General features: G+C 32.3%; 1 protein-coding gene across 1 annotated transcript in view; it reads left to right on the forward strand.

Annotated features, from left to right (window-relative positions):
• LOC126978795 (LIM/homeobox protein Lhx9-like) overlaps positions 1-17,959 on the forward strand; it is a 41,867-nt gene that overhangs the window by 14,967 nt on the left and 8,941 nt on the right. Inside the window, exons 4-5 of the mRNA XM_050827871.1 lie at positions 6,603-6,839; positions 8,091-8,245. Of these exons, the coding sequence (XP_050683828.1) occupies positions 6,603-6,839; positions 8,091-8,245 (392 nt within the window). The remainder of the gene's footprint in view (positions 1-6,602; positions 6,840-8,090; positions 8,246-17,959) is intronic.

Genomic DNA, 17,959 nt, shown 5'->3' on the forward strand with positions numbered 1-17,959 from the left:
AGATTCACAGAACACCTACACAAAATATATCAACCTAAGCATTCAATTAAGTACATATGCAAAGCATAAAAGAAAAAGCACTAGAAGAGAAAAATGATTGTTTTACAGTATTTTAGATGTTGTTCAAGCTTTTGATAAAGTGTGGCACAAAGGGCTATGCACAAACTAAGAAATAGGCTTCCTAGGCAGCTTGTAGACATTATCGAATCGTATCTCATTCGCAGAGTATTTCGAGACAGACAAATGATAGATTTTCAAAATTAAGAGAAAAGATGCATTACAGGGTAGCGTTTTGGGCCCGGTTCCTTATTCATTATATAACTGATATTCCGTAGCAAGAAATCAATTCTATTGCACGTTTTGCAAACAAAACAACTGTAGTAGAGTATACCCGAGAAGAAGCGATGTTTAAATTACCTCTGTACAATAAAGTAGCGTATAAAATGACTGAAAATCAATACATAATATACATTTTACAACTAAATGATCAGACTATCATCCGATTTACATTAACAGCCAAGTACCTTGGCATGATATTAGACGCAAAGCTTCGGGGGAAGAAAGAAAGTTTATGTCAAATAAGAAACGAGAGGAGTTGGAAATAATATGCAAAAAATGTACTGCTAAATTCAAAAGCACTCCTATTTATCAGTCAACAACAGCTACCTATATATTACACAAAAATACCTTTCTGCCAGTTTGGAATTAATTTATTCAACTTTGGGTTGGTTGTATCAAACTTGCAACGCTTATAAGATGCTCAGAGGCGTAAAACATTGTTAATGCAGTGAAAATGGGCATGTAAGAAAAGACGATATCCGTCCTGGCCTTAAAGAGGATCTAGTCGTAAGTAATATTCAAAAATAAATAGAAGCTCACGAGCTAAGACTGCAACAAAGTGTGAACGTTGAGGCTACTCGTTCCTCGACAACACGGACCTAGTGAAAAAAGTCTAAAGAACAAAATAAATTGAGTAAATATAGTGAAAACAGTGTAGTATAGTGTGAACAGTGGAAGTAGCATGTATCTATATAGGTATATATGTACACGTAGTAAGTGTAGTAAAGTAAACTGTAGTAAATGTAAATAACACAAGTATGTAGTGTCTTGAGTCTTCCCTTTATAGGCTATAAGAAAAGAGCTAATGCAAAATTTCATAGTTTTTTTCTACTTAATAAATTATGTTAAAATTAAATTGCTTATCATCCTTAGGCTAGGAAGGTAAAATCTAAGTTTCATAAAAAAGATTCGGAGCAATCATACAGACCGAAATTTTTGATATGTGTTTCATTATTAAAAAAATCTATTATTTTCATTACTGATCTTTTCTTGTATAGGTATTACAGTTATTCATTTATTAACAAGTCTTGTAATAAAATACCAAAATAAACTGTTTATAACCCAGAATATTACACAAGTACAGTGAACGCTTAAAAAAGTGACAGTTGTCACGTGTCAAGCGATGTAATTAAGCAGGCGTAAGTTTGTACTGACAGTCACAACAAGCACACTTGCGGGTTTCACACACCTGTCGAACAGGCAAATACATTATGCATCTGTTTTTGTATGGACGTATAAATTGTAAACTATTAACCACCACTCTTTGGTACTACGCGATTTGTTATTCAGATAGTGAAACGGCATTTGAAATTCACTTTTTATGTAAGGATAATTACATATTTCCATTTACTTGGCACGATGCCACTAATGGGTACCAGTGTTATGGATGCTATGTATACTTTATTTAATTGTTGTGAAATGAAGCGTAGGAAAGTTTTCATAATAACAATATGTGTTTTTAATGCTTTCGACAAAAGCATCAAAGAATTTTTATACAAAATAAAAAGGTAAATCTTCATTAATAAAATAAATAAAAACGCAAGTTATTAGATATCTATTCTAAATCAATCTCAAGTATTCGATACACCGTTCTGGTCTACGCCACAATACGCCACAGAACTGTTCCTTAACATTGATATTATACATCTTGACCGAGTTAAATTTATGTTATTGATGTGAATGTGTATATTTATTAAAGCAAATACAGAATTGATCACGATGTGCTATATATTTTTCATTTCTGTAATTCTTCATTTTGATTAACCTGGTAGGAATGCATAATGCGGAATGCTTAAAGCAACAAATTCTTTTTCAACACACTTGCTTGTAAAGTGAGCCTTATTACATCGTTCTTAGGGGCAAAACCGAATGATAAATACGCGTGCATGATAAAATTACACAATAGTATAATATATTATGCATTTTATGACTAAGACTATAATTTTGAAGTAGGCTGTATGGTTATAAGTCATCACCTTACTTTTGGCGCGTGTACTGAAACAAAACTTGCGCGCCATTTCTCATAATTCTCATATTTTTTAGTTATCATTATCACAGCCTCATATGTAAAAAGCAACTTAGATCACTTGTATCATATTATACTATGTATACATATGTATAGTGTGCTATTAACCTTATTTAAAATTTTCATGAGTTATCTACTAGACCGTTCAAAACTGACGTACGTTTCAAAATCTGGCAGCAATAATATAAAAGAGCTCTTATTAGAGATCGTTTAATGAAGTTACGTACTTATTAAGGTCTGCATTGCACTCAATGTCATAGCGTTCAATGTGATAGTTAAGTAGACCAGATTTGAGGCCAGCCCCTTAACTTTTAATGACATCTAGTTTCTTCAGACTGGCAGTCATTAAAACATAAGCTGCAGAACGCCCGTCTTGAGTTTTCCTTGAAAACTTTAGGTAGGTACTAATTATTCCCTTCCGCTATAGTTAAAGTGCTTGGTTGAGATGTGGCCTTGGCTTTGAGCAGAAATTAATTAAATAAATTGTAAATACAATATATTATTACAGTATAATAACGCAGTTGTTCAACTTCTCATTTCAATTTATTCATTGGATAAAATTCTTGAGTGTACTTATTTTGCGAGTGTCATCAAGATAATCAAAAGAACCAGTATTGCAATAAATTCTAAAAAGATTCTCTATTCACTTCTCGAAATAATATTGCTACGTTATTCTTATCAGAAAATAAAATAAGTCATTCAAGTTTGTCGAGTACTAAGTTATTGGATATTGCGATTATTCCCTTTGTTGTCTAATATTGAAATCTTTTTGTATTCAGTCATAAGGATTGCTTTGGTTGATATTTGGTTTTATTATCTGTACTTTCATAAATTGATAGATGAGTCCTAATACGCATTACTTTAACAGTTGAGGTATGTTGATTCCCTAACTATCGTTAATTTGGTTTCAATTTGACAATTTGTGCTTCTTGAATAGTATACCAATTGCTTAAGAATATGGAATGCTCAAAACTTTAACATTGCCATAAAGAAATCATATATTTTTCGAATTAAAATCTCTGTTACCATAAATTTTTGATAAAATCGCTTTATCGCTTGAAATAATCCCTTCCAGACAACCGAAAATGACTGTGGATACAATAACTAATTAAAACAATTATACTTAATTTAATGCCTATAATATTGTAAATACACGTTAAATTACAAATGTTAAATTTCATAAATAAGAAGTATATATTTTTTAAATTTGCATATAAATGTTAATATTTAAAACATACATAATATATTAACGACTAAACAATAAAAACATAATAATATACTAAACTAAAGATCCGCGCAGTCAATAATGGGAAGCAGAAGCGGTTGAGTTAGTATAAGATTGTTCGTCTGCGTAAAATCTTTGTTAGTCGTAAATGCTGAAAAATTGTTAATGAAATAAGAGATAAGTGATAGTTGGAAGAGAATTACATAAATCATCTGAAATTGTTACAACCCACGGCTATTATAGATGGATATGATGCTACTCAGTGAACTTATCGAAAAGCAACGCAAGATAATCTGGAGTTGATTTTGAAAAACAAGGTTCTCTTAATTATTTTTGTTCTAGAGCAGGCATTTTCAACCTTTTGGTTTTAACGGCACATGTTTTGTTCATCAAAGTTACACAAAATACGGCACACCAGTAAAAAATAGCCAAGTGCGAGTCAGACTGGCGCGTAGCGTACCGTTCCGCATATGCAGAGGCGAATCGCACACACCACTCGTCAGTTGCTTTCGTACTTCCTCATTAATATAGCTATTCCTGATTTTAATGCAGCATACACTTGGCAGCAATCGCAGGACACCTGAAAATATACGCGGTTAAATTGAAAATGTCTGGTCTAGAGTCTAGACTATGATAAGAAGGAATCGAATATTGAGTAGATTTTCTATCTCATAAAAAATGTTTTTAAATCTTAGCAAAATCGCTGGTCTCGACTGAGGAGTATAAGGCACGATATTTCTGAAGATTTTCGACGACAATTTTCTGAAGAACAAATTCTAAGTGTACAAGCTTACGTGGAAAAAAGTTGCGGAGTGAATGATATTGTTATTTTATTTCTTGTGTATAAATATACTTCGTTCAATAATTCTTGACATTAAGGGTTGGTATTGACGTGTTATTTCATTGAGGCTTCAGCCCCTATTATTGTTTCGAACATGTGGCGTAATTGTAGTGTCTGGTGTAGTGATGTGTCAACCAATATTATTGTGTATAATTAGATATATGAATACAAAAGAGCTATAAGATTTGTGAAACATTATTTGTACTAATCAACTTGTTAAATGTTCTTCCATTGTTAATGGTTTAATATAAGGAAGAGAATTTATCATTCATTTGTCTACCTATATAGCTGAATGGTTAGTGAGCCTGACTACTAAGCTAGAGGTCCCGGGTTCGACAAACGGTAGGTGCAATCATTTATATGATGAATGATGTTTGTTTCTGAGTCATGGATGTTTATAATGTATTTTAAATATATGTTTAAGTAAGTATATCGTATTAAATATATCTTTGTCTTCTTGTACCCATAGTTACAGGTTATGTCTAGTTTGGGGCAAGATAATTTATGTAAATGTGTCAATATTATTATTAATATTATTTCATCTTCAAAAGTTAGGTGTTAAATTTGAATTACGGCTTCGATTCTATTATTGTTACTATTAAGGGATGACGTTGATAAACATCAGTTGAACCATATGTTAATTACATTCCCATTCAAAATAATTATTAATTTCAATTGTTTTACTTTATTGAATTTATTTATGGATTTTAGTTCTTGTGAAATAATATATGACTACTCACAAAGAATATTGAAAAGAACATTCGTTGCGCATATTTATATAGGTAATATAAGATATATTTTAGAAAGTAAATATTTAGCCACTTCAAAGTATTAATCATGCCAGTAATTAACGTGAATAATAGTTAGGTTTAACATTTTTAGCAATCTAAATTGTGTGTGTAATAGGTGAATGTATGATATACTGTTTTGTAACAAACATAACAATAAATTTTGTTCAAATAAGAGACATTTTATCATAAAAAATCGTTATCATAAAACAAAACAATCATTAGTCTTCTCAACAGATGTGCCACACACAGCTAACGAAGTCGGCACAGAAATATGTATAAGCTATTGCAGGATATAATAATCGGAAAGCGGCGTGTTATTGGTTTTCTAGCAGGATAGCAGGACAGCGCTAGATTTTGGGCAGTTTTAAGCTCTAAATATTGAAGTTGTTTTTGTTTGACTTATTCAGTCGCGAGCAAAAGTTTAGAATCACTTACGTCGTTCCTTCACTTAATCCGGGATAGTTTCTTAAATACTGGCTTGATTTTATCATCGGTATCAGTTTAAAGTTAAGAGTTGAACCTTTAAAATGATATAATTTTTATGATAATTTATTTAGTAGGTAAGCAAGATCGCGCGGAACCAATTTCAAGTAAGTGATTCCAAACTTTTGCTCGCGACTGTACTTTCTGGACTATTTGGTCAACCAAATATTATAATTTGTGTCTTTCTTGGTACAAGTGTATCTAATAATATCAAAGAACTTTAGATATTACACATATAATGGGAAGAGGTTGACGTTGTGATTTACTTTCGACATGGCAATTTTGTGTTCTGAAAATGCCTCTATAAAAGGCATAAAAGGTATTTATTCTCTCAAAATTGATTACTTTAGAATTCTTTTTGATGTAATTTCTAATATACAAGATACTACTACCGCATTTGGTTATAATAGAATTTTTTGTAATAACCATAATGTACCTACACGATAATATGACTAGCCGCATATCAAATCCTGTTTAATTAATCCATATTCAATTCTCTTTGACGTATCGAGACGGCTTTTTTAATAGCTTCAAAATTCGTTAAGCGTTTAAACTTTTTTCTCAATAGCCCAGTACGTATAGTATTTTGATAAAATGGTTTTTCAATTCAAATTCGGGACGATACACATATTTTTATTTCTTCGTGCATTTCAGAAATTGAATACTTATATTGATTTTAATTTAGGTTCTTGGTAGTCATTGCCTAATCGCCTATCCACCGGCAAAGTGTAACAAAACCATGAACCAAAACATACATATAAAATACAAATAAAAATACAAAATACGACTATTATATTACAATAATTAATCAAAAAATATTGTATGGTCTCTATGTTCCCAATTTTCAGATATTATTTACATCAAAAACTATGGAAACGAAAGAATTCTTTGTTGTAGGTTATTTTGCGTGAAAAGATGTGCACGATGCGGAAACGGCATCACTGCGAATGAGCTGGTGATGAGAGCACGAGACATGGTGTACCACATTACATGCTTCACCTGCGTGGCCTGTGGAACACTTCTATCCAAAGGAGATGTATTTGGCATGCGGGATGGCATGATCTACTGTAGGCCTCATTACGATAGTGCCTGTTTGGACGAATACTGTGAAGAAGATGTCAATAATATGTATCGGTAAGTATTTTTAAATGGTTTACCAGGCTCCACATCGTTTATCGACAGTACTATGGATCTACACATGCAAAATATTGTGTGCGATTTTAGCAAAACTTGTTTCTTTTTGCGATCATGACACGACTGTTACGAATATTGATACCTAAAGTAGGATCTCCTACATTAATGAAAGAGCTTGCTGAATAGTTTACGAAACAAAACATATTAAAAAAGCTTTATTGAGAGAGAGAGAGAGAGAGAGAGAGAGGAACTTTTAGATTATTTTGGCAGAGAATTAGGAGTACCCCAGATCTTGAAAACTTAATATACTAACTTGTACGTTCCGGGGCCAATCTATCAAAAATGTGTTACTCTAAAACTCGAGTGAGTATGCGTAAAATAGCTGTTACACGTAGTGTCCTATGGAGAAGTTCTTAATGCAGCGCCGCGTGTACGAAGTGCCACAGCTTGAGTTAATTAGCTTTGCCCTGCTACCGGTGCTAACGTTACTTAAAATATGTACAAGCATTTATAGTTTAATTTTAAACTTTACTTAAATTACTTTATTTAAACTATTAAGACGATAATGTTGCCTGATTTATTGGTAAATTTCCACGCACAGATAATTACTTTTAAATCCCAAGTATGACTAAAAGAGCTTTAATTTTACTAATTTGTTATGAAAGAAAATATGTATTCAATTGTATAACGAAATAAATTAACATTAATTTCTGTCGATCCGTTCGATTTGTAGGTATTCATAGTTGCGTACCAAATTATTATAATATTCTTAAGGGCCTGTGCTGAATTGAATTTTTTTAATAAATAAGTATCAAATCAATTTAATATGAAAGTGCGCATAATGTTCCGTAACTTTACGACATCTTTTTTAAGAATTTCTGAGGGCACCCTTCGCATTAAACGCATAAGAAGTCAATGAAAAAAGATAGCATTACATAAATATGTATTGTAGTCAATGCCGTTCTATACTTATTGTAGGCGTATTATTACTCCGAAGAAACAACTCTAATTTCAGTAAAAACTTAATAAAAGTTAATAAAAGAGAATATGTTAAATAGATTAAAAATATTTCACCCATCAAAAATATAAAATCATCCTCGTAACGACCTTTACAAAGCTTGGTACGAAATGCTCTGCACATTTTTGTCACGCACTTGACGAGCTCTATGCGAAACGTGGTATTTGAATGTATTATTAATAAACCAGTATTTTCTTTTCATATTGTAAATAATTATTATGATTTTGGAACAGATGTCAAGAGTTAAACAGTGAAGGTGATTCACCATCTCAATATTACTCAGGAGGCCCCAGTCACAAGGGACGTCCACGGAAAAGAAAAAGTACTCAAGCTTCCCCGGAAGACAATATGCAAGTGCAAACTATGAGAATGGCAAGCACAGCTTTGGGTAAGTTAAGTATTATATAATAAGTTAACAACTTAAGCCAAAGCGAATTGATCTTTTTGCGAATTTAATGAATCTTTCCTGTAACTAAACAAAACCTGTCCGTTAATTACTTCTTTCTCCGACTTTATAAATCTTAAAAGGCTCCGTAATATACTTTACCCTCCCCTTGAAATTCTTTTATTAGCGAAATAAGAAACGCCTACGTTTCTCGTAGTTTTCCTCTTTTCAATTTGTAATATTCTCGAGAAATAAGAAACATTTTCTCTTGTATCGCAGACGCTCTGAATTCGGTGTCGAGAAATAAAAATAGAAAACTTCGCTACTCGTATTTGAAAGACGTTCAATTTTTAGCAGAAAGTTCATAGGGGAAAATGGTACGGCTACCGCGACGATGTCCCAGATGTCAATTCATCCCAGTACGACTGTAATCACGACTAATGAATAGACGTGGTTCTGTTAAAACAATTTTCGTCTCTCTCCCGCACGCTTTTTCCTCTCAAGATAGACGGAGAAAAGTATTGTCGAAATTGTTCAGACTGCTGATAGGGTTTGTCGTCTGAATTATTCTTTGGAGTGTTTAAATGCGAGGTATGTAGTGATTGAAGTAAATTCAGGTTGTGTGACTTGTCGACCTCAATTAATCATTACTCTATTATGAATAGATCAGGGGATGTCGGAGAACTTTTCATTATTTTTCTCCTTTTACACTTTCACAACTTTAATGAAATTCAAAGTCAAAAACTACTGTAAGGTTAAAATTTACTTAATATAGGGTTCTTTTTAATGTTTTGTATATCGTTATTTGTGTATTATACAATATTTGATTGAGTTATATATTTTAAGAAATGTACAAATGTTGAAAATATATATTTGTCTATTTAACTATGCAAAACGATTCTAACTAATTTTCTTTTAAATTCGCTGATTATACAGGAAAATAATCAAAAATTTTCAAAGAATTAAATCGTTACTACAATAAAAAAAGGGCAGTCATTTAAAAAATTTATTCATTTATTTTAGAGTTTGATTTCATAATTTTAGATCGCCTGGAGTTCCAAGCGAGCCACAATTATATGAATTTTCTTATGGTTTATGTACTCATGAAAACATCATTTCATGTAGATCAAAATAAAATATCCATAAAACATTGAACTTTGAGTTATTTTAACTATAGATTTAGATTTACCCCTCCCGTTTCAAACTTCTTTTAAATAGTAATTGTAATTGATAAATTTAAAAAGATTGTTATTTAAATGTGTAACAATCGCGTTAATCTAAGAAAATTTAAAAATTTCATCAACATCAGTCCTGTTTTAAAAAAGAAACTGTTACTATATAAATTTTAAATATTAAAAACCTTTTATAAATTTGAATATTGTTGTGACACAACAGTACAGTGGAGTGCACATGACTTGTTGATAATGCAAACTAAAAATTTGAAGTGTTCGTTCGTGCCTTATCAGCTCCCTTTGCAAGATCCCAGAGAAACTCGCTCACTTTACACCCTCTTGCTTAAAAGCCCTTCTATCAAAATCCAAATCAATTTTTTTAAAACCCATAATAATAACCTAACCCTTATAAAACTTTATAATAATAATGCGGGATGTTGAGGTAAAAATAAAGAAAATTTGAAGATTATAGAAAAATATTTTTCTCATATTTATAAAATATATTATTTAAGTACCAAATTCAACATAGAAATTATGATATTAAAAAATATATATTATAGCTCGATTTTACCCGCCACTTCGCTTGCGTGTGTTATTAAATGAGTGTCAAATATCATTAAAATAAAAATAAAATATTCTATTTATATATATATTTCTGAATTCTAAAATTTTATTTGGTATAAATAACTGGTTTACAAATAATTGCTTTAATAAGATGCATTCTTAGATGGATTGGACTTTTGCAAGGTATTTCGAAAAAGAAAAAACTAAAAACTAACTAGGAAAAATAAAATATAATAAATATATAAACTTGTCCAAACGTTAATAAATTGTAATTCAATGGTTTTCCCCCGTATTGCGATTATTCGCATGTTTATTTACAGCCATATAACTTGTGCACTTAGAAAAATACACTCTTTTTTACTTTACATTCATGGCCTTACAAATAAACTTGCTATAGAGTTATAACTGAGAATAAACCAAATTTAAGCAAATGTTTACTAACAGCCGTTCCCATTATACTATCTACTGATAGAGATAAATTACTACCTTCTACTGTCAGACCTGTCTATAATCTGCAGCTGTACCAATATACCCGATAAGTCATTCTCATCGCCTTACATTGGGACGCGTAAATTTAGTTCTCGCTGGTAAGCTATACGTCGTCTCATTGACAGACAGCGTGTACCAGGGGCGTGTACGGATAAGGTGAGTTACCGTCAATAAGTTTATTGGAACAGAAAAGTCAACGATAGTTTCGATTTTTATCTCAAGCAAGAGATAGACTGAATATTGGAAACGGCCGTAAATCGCGTACAAAACTGTCAATACTGGTCAATACAATGATAATTCTGATATTTTTCGAACATCAGGCAGACTTGCAAATAAACGCGGGACACGGTATACGCCCGAATAAACCAATTATAAGCAAAATATCTATTTGTAAACATTTTGCATATTCTTTGTTTATTCTCAGGTATAACTATACTTGGTATATATACCAAGTTTATTCTTTGTTTATTCTCAGGTATAACTATACTTGGTATATATACCAAGTTTATTCTCAGGTATAACTACTCGTATACTTGGTATAAGTTTATGAGTTTCACATTAACCGTTATATTCCTCAATAATCCAATTAACAATAAAACACATAAAAGTGAACGCACATTTTATTATAAATAATAAGTTGAATTTATGGCTGGAATCATAGAACCAGAAATTAAGACCACGCGGGCGGACCCCACATAAATATAATTTATTAATTAGGAGAAACAAAAGCAGATGCGCTTTACATATCACGCCATCATGCGTAACCGTTGGATGTGGTAAACAATTTAGTTTTAATTAATAGAATGTTATGAGTGGTAGGTAAGGCTTTGGAATGTCATTCCGTTATTATCGTACGGAAGATCTCGTAGTTTTGGATGGGTTTTTTTTTGATAAAACATTCACGGCCTTAAAAATAAACTTGGTATTAAGTTATACCTGGGTACAAACCAGGAATATGCAAATTGAATGCAAATATACAGTTTGGTTATGATTGGTTTTTTCGAATGTATAACGTTTTCCGCATTTATTTGCTGCTTGCAATTCAGAATTATCATTGTATTGACAGTGTTGTCAGTCGATATAGTCAACATTTTTTTTTATGGAATGGTGCTCCCACATTGCCGTTATAAAATGTTTGTAAACATTTTATAACACCAAAACATTTACTAACAAATGTTAACAATTGTTGCACTTTGTTAGAAACTGTTACATGTTATAAGTGCTCCTACATTGATGGAAAATGTTTAAACATTTTATAACATCTAGTATTGGCTCGCAGCGACCTGCGTACTCTAACCCCCACCGCACCGCACCGCCTATCCCGCCATCACCCTTATAAAATGTTTACAAACAAAAGATAACACATTTTACTAACATTACTAAACATTTTCTAACATGAAAATTTATTTGTGATTAAATGTTTGCTAACAAATGTTTACTAACGTTATTAAACATTTTCTAACGGCAATGTGGGAGCACCAGAATAGGAGGACAAACGAGCGTACGTACCTGTTGTTAAGTAATCACCGCCGCCCACAATCTCTTGCAACACCAGAGGAATCATAGGAGCGTTGCCGGCCTTTAAGGAAGGTGTTTTTTTGAAGGTATCCATGTCGTGGAAACACCGCACAAGGAAGTTCATTCCACAGCTTTGTAGTACGTGGAAGAAAGCCAACCGCACTGTGGAGGACCGCCACACATCCAGATGGTGAGGATGATATCCTAACTTGTGGCGTGTCGTGCGAAGGTGGAATTCGGCGGCAGGAATTAGGTTAAACAGCTCTTCGGAACACTCCCCGTGATAAATGCGATAGAAAACACACAATGAAGCGACGTCTCTCGATTTTGCAAATTCTTAGTGCTGAGGAATAACTGTATACCAAGTTTATTTGTAAGGCCCATAAGGAGACAACATAAGGTGTAGGTCTTAGTTGTATAGTATTAGTTGATTTGAAATTAGCTCAGAAACTGGGAATTTGGGATGCCAACTTAAGTATCATCCGGACTATTCAACTTACGATAGTCCAAAGAAAAAAAGCGCGTTTACCTTTCTAAAAGGACGGCACTGCAATTCCTCTGGTGATGGCGTGTGAGCGGCGGTTATCACTAAACATTAGGTAAGAGCTGGTGGGTTGTTTGAGGTCAATGATTTTACAAAATCCGGGAACAATCAAATAATTAATTTGCAACACTCAACATTGCAATGATTGACTTTCTAAAAATTACGTAATAAGTTAATAAAGTTAAAAAAAAAAATTTACTTTATCAAAATAAAATAACTATATAATTATTATAAATTAAAATGTCATATAAAGATCTGTCTAACACTGGATACTATAAATTTTGTATCATTGTAAAAGTGTAGGTAAATAATACTAGAAATAACATTTTACATGAAACAAGCAAAGATATCAACCGATCTTGAAATGAATTTAGATATTTTAATAAATGCTTAGACTTAGGTAAGACCTTACTAAGCTCTTATCTAATATATAAAATTCTCATGTCGCGGTGTTTGTAGTTAAACGGCTTGACCGATTCTCATGAAATTTTGAGTGCACATTGGGTAGGTCTGAGAATCGGACAACATCTATTTTTCATCCCCCTAAATGTTAAGGGTCAGCATTAAAAAATACATACAACTTAAAATTTTCACCCATATACGATCAACAGTTACTTTTGTATCGCGATTTTAATAGCGGCAATACAACGTTTGCTGGGTTAGCTAGTTATTCATAAATATATTGAGGTTATTACTTAAAATAAAAATAAAAAAAGGACAATTTAGACTGCCGACTTTAATATAGAATCCAAATTAATAGATATTAAATGGATCATTCAGAAATACGTTTTTTATAAGTTTAGATTTTTACGATAACTTTTGACTAAAAACTGATTTTTTTTTTATTATACAGAGAATATGTGCGAGATATAATATTATATTATACATTCTGCACACTTTTTTTACCTGATATGTTAGGTGAAAAAACTTACTATGCTTAGCTATCCATTCCAATCTGTTTTGAACGTTTGCTCTTAATATCTAAGGAAAATCAGTTATTTCTCTTAAATCATACCATTGAATGACATTCACGAGTGACTATCGACGTAATAAAACTCAATATATTCATTCGTCGCTCCTTTTTTTTACAACTAGTCATTAATATTGAAGCCTTTACGACCGCGATGCTTTATTACTGAGTCTTTGAAAGTGAGGTACATTTGACGGCAAAGAACATGTTAATTTATACCATAAACCAAAGGCCATTTCAATCTAATTCGTCATTTTGTAACGTACTTTGAATCAATATATTATACTTAGATGTCATCTTAGTAGGTTTGAACCAAACTCAGTAACGGCCGTTCCCTATATTCAGTCTATCTCCGGTTGTGGCCTACTTGTGATAAAAATCGTAACTATCGTTGACTTTTCTGTCCCAATAAAGCTATCGACGGAAACTCACCTTACCGTACACGCTGTTTGTCAATGGGAGGACGTATAGCTTACCAGCGATAGAAGTTTGTATGGAAATTGCAATTCATGCGTCCCAATATGAGGCGATAAGAATGACTTATCGGGTATATTGGGACAGCTTCAGATTATTGACAGCTAATTACTGACAGCAGAAGGTAGTAATTTATCTCTATCTGTAGATAGTATATTGGGAACGGCCGTTAAGGAATCGTTAAAACCAAAAAAATAAAATGAACTTGTTATACTATATTGTATTACCATCGTGTATAATAAACTGATGAAAACAGGCCAGGTTTATACTTTAGTTTGCGTGACAAGCTACGTCTTACACTCCCGATTTGTATTTCACTTTGTGTTAGTATACCGTGCGTTGCCCAAAATGGAGGTTAACTGTATACCTCAATTTTCTTTAGACTCTTTCACATAGACTAGACATATAAATGATCTAAGGGTATTGTCTACAATCCACATTTGGCGAGAAAAAGGTAATGACACACTTGTTAAAAAGAGTGAAAGAAGAAAGAAATATATTTATTTGCAAATAAAAAATAGAACGATCAAAACCAAATAAAATAAAGAAACAAATGTAGTGAATTAAATAACTTTTATCAATATTTCAAAAAGCTATGAGAAACATAAAGCAGAATTGCGAAGGTTCTTATATCACTCATAAAATTTAGGATCAAATTTTAACATCTGAAGTTACATATATTGAAATTATACAGAAAACAAAGTAACTAAAAGTACTTAGATTTATCTTATTGAATAAGCTAATAAAGAAATCTACTAACTATAAACTTATTTAAAATCGATGAAAAATAAGGAAATGATGAAATAAAATTCATAGCGCTATATTTCTTATGTAAAGCATCAATACCAAATTACTAAAGTTTAATGGGTTTACTCGTTAAGGCATAAAAGGCATTTATTTTCTCAAAATAGATTCCTTTAGAACTCTTTTTGATGCCATTGCATAAGGCTAAGAAACTTTCTTTCTTTTATTTTTTTTTAAATTTTTTAATGACTGTTTTTTAGCCGATTAGTACAAAACAAATACTTAAATTTCTCCAAAGCTAAAACAACACATTAGTACAAAAGGCATCCAAATAGAGTATCTTCAATTAGAACACACAAACGCACAGACCAAAAGACTAGATTCTTAAATTACTCTCATGTTTATTGTACCTATTGTATAATAAAATATAATTTGTCTAATGTATTTCATGAACAGATATCGCTCAGTTGAATTATTATTTGCTCAGATATAAGAAAAAACAATTATTTTTATATAGCTTCTAGTACCTAGCTTATTAGCTTTTAGTATATAGCTTTTATACAATATTATTTAATTTTATCATTCTAGTAAGGCTTCAAAAACTGACCCATAATATTTCAAATAAATAATGTTGATGATTTGTAATTTTTAAAGTGATATCCCTCATGACTTGAAACCGCGACCTCTCGGGTTCCGTCTGCGTGCTCTTCCAACTGAACAAACCGTTCGAGTGACGCATGGATCGTTAATCTTGGTATGTTTTGTTCAACTCATAGGTTGTGGCTCCATCTACAGGATTTACTTTACTGTTGATAACCTGCTCAACCCCAATAATTGCAAATTAGGATATTAAGTAGGGATGTCGCTCTTGCAAATCTAAATAATTGGTTGTTGATGTTTTAAATTAAAAAAAACAGTTGGCTTAGTTGGAAGACCGCTCACACGGAACGCGGGATCGTTTTGCTTCCAGTCCCGCATCGTTAATCGTTAATCGCATTATTAACTTGAGATGTCGCTCGTTCAAATCTAAACACTATGTTTTTTTATAGTTGTATTCCTCACTTCTGCGAATTATGAAATTTCATTTAATTTGTAACGAGTAGGTATTATCCAAAGCCGGGATGTAATCACAATAGCAAAATGCTTAAATGACCGGACTACCAAATCTAGCGTATCGCCCAACGCAGCCACATCCTATAGTTTTTGCTATTGGTGACAGGAAATTTGAAGATAGATGCTAAAATTGCTAATCCGGTTGCGGTTATGGACGAGAGAAAAAATCTAAGGCTGTTACCGTTCTCTCGATATCGTGAGAGAAATTATGTTACAGATTTCGCTCTATATTTTAATTAACTTAGCTTATATGCTTATGAACGGATTGCAATACGAAAACGTACGGATAGTAAAAACAAATAATTTTACTATGAATTTTTTGAATTTTGATATTGTACTTATTTATAAATTGTAACTAGCCATTATCGTTCTCCATGACAATATTCAATGGCCAAACGAAAAACAAATTAAAAACGCCCTATTTTGTACGTTTTGAATGAAGCACTTTAGTCACGTCATTACGAATTTTACGACAATATAGACTATTGCGTTTTTAGCTGGTGGTTAGCTGTTTAACATTCAAAATACTTAGGATTTAATTCCAAACGTGGCTGACTGTTTACGACTTGTCAATCATAATAGGTTATAATAGCAGTAGCTCCGTTGGAGATCTTCTCTCTTGCATACTTTGTTTGTTTCAAATCGCGATACAAAAGTAACTGTTGATCGTAGGTGGGTGAAAATTTGAAGTTGTGTGTATTTTTTAATGCTGACTCATAATCAAACAAATTTAAAAATATGTCAAAAAAATTAAAAAAAAATTTGGTGTGGGCGACCCTTAACATTTAGGGGGATGAAGAATAGATGTTGTGCGATTCTCAGACCTACCCAATATGCACTCAAAATTTCATGAGAAAATTTCAAGCCGTTTCGAAGGAGTTTAACCACAAATACCGACAGACATGAGAATTTTATATATTAGATGCTTTACGAATTGGTCGACCATAATCTCTCCTTCACCTTGAGTTCTTCCAATATTGAAACATTGGTCCAAAACGCAGTCCAAAGAATTCCACATTTCTAGTGCGTCAATTTTGCGTCGGTCATTCAGTCCACGTTTCTGCACCATACAAGAAAATTGGGAAGACTAAGCTTCTCATTAGGCGGACTTTCATGGCTTTAGTGATGTTGCGTTTGCTTCAGACCTTATTCAGCTTGTCAACGGCAGATCGTGTGATAGCACATCTCCTACGGATCTCGTCTTCACACCCACCAGTGTTCGTGATCGTGGAGCCAAGGAATACGTACGAAAATAATATAAACTACTGTTATTTAAAACATTAATATGTAGTCCCAAGTCTTAAGTGAAAGAAAGCTTCATTGTGCTCGAACTTAGCTGCCATTTATCAACTCCGATAAAAAGCAACTGACATTACACTTTCCATTACTAACATGCGTGTCACAGCAACTAACAAGAAATGATTAATGTGTAGATAATTGTACGCGCTCTTGATTGCCCCTGATATCACAAAACGGTCGAGTTCAAAACTGGCATTTATTTAATTTTCACCCCAATGTAATAGAATTTGTGTGAGAAGCAGCACTTTCTGTGGTGTCCAGCGACGCGTGAACTAATTATAAAAATTTTAATTGAATAACATCGTATGTATGCTTCGTATAGGTATGACAAAAATGTAAAAAAGAGTAATTTGTGAGTTTGGTTCGCCCACTACGTTCTGTACTGATAAAATGACACAATAAAAATATTAAATTAAAGCTTATTTTATATAATATTTTGATTTTGATCAGTATAATTTACATTTGCTATCAAAATTATTATAGGATGTACATGCACTCTAAAATACATGTAACTTATACCCCGCATGTTTGTACAGGGATAAGCAGCCATTTCAGTGACGTCACGTCCGGGCATACTATGATGTTGGAGGTTCGGGTATTAAATGATAAGTCTGGCTGCGATTATAAATAATCCCGATTATTGTAATTCTGCAAGATCTTAATAGTTAGAGAGTTAGGTTTATACATATAAAGGTAACCAAACACTCCACCTCCCCCCTAAAAATAAAAGAAAATGTTATATTTTTTTTAATGTAGGATCTATTTGTTTATTTTTTTAGTTCGTAATAATTAAATACGAAAATATATTATTAACGTACATACGTACCTTG

This window comes from Leptidea sinapis, chromosome Z, assembly GCF_905404315.1.
Source record: "Leptidea sinapis chromosome Z, ilLepSina1.1, whole genome shotgun sequence".
Classification (NCBI taxonomy): Eukaryota; Metazoa; Arthropoda; class Insecta; order Lepidoptera; family Pieridae; genus Leptidea; species Leptidea sinapis.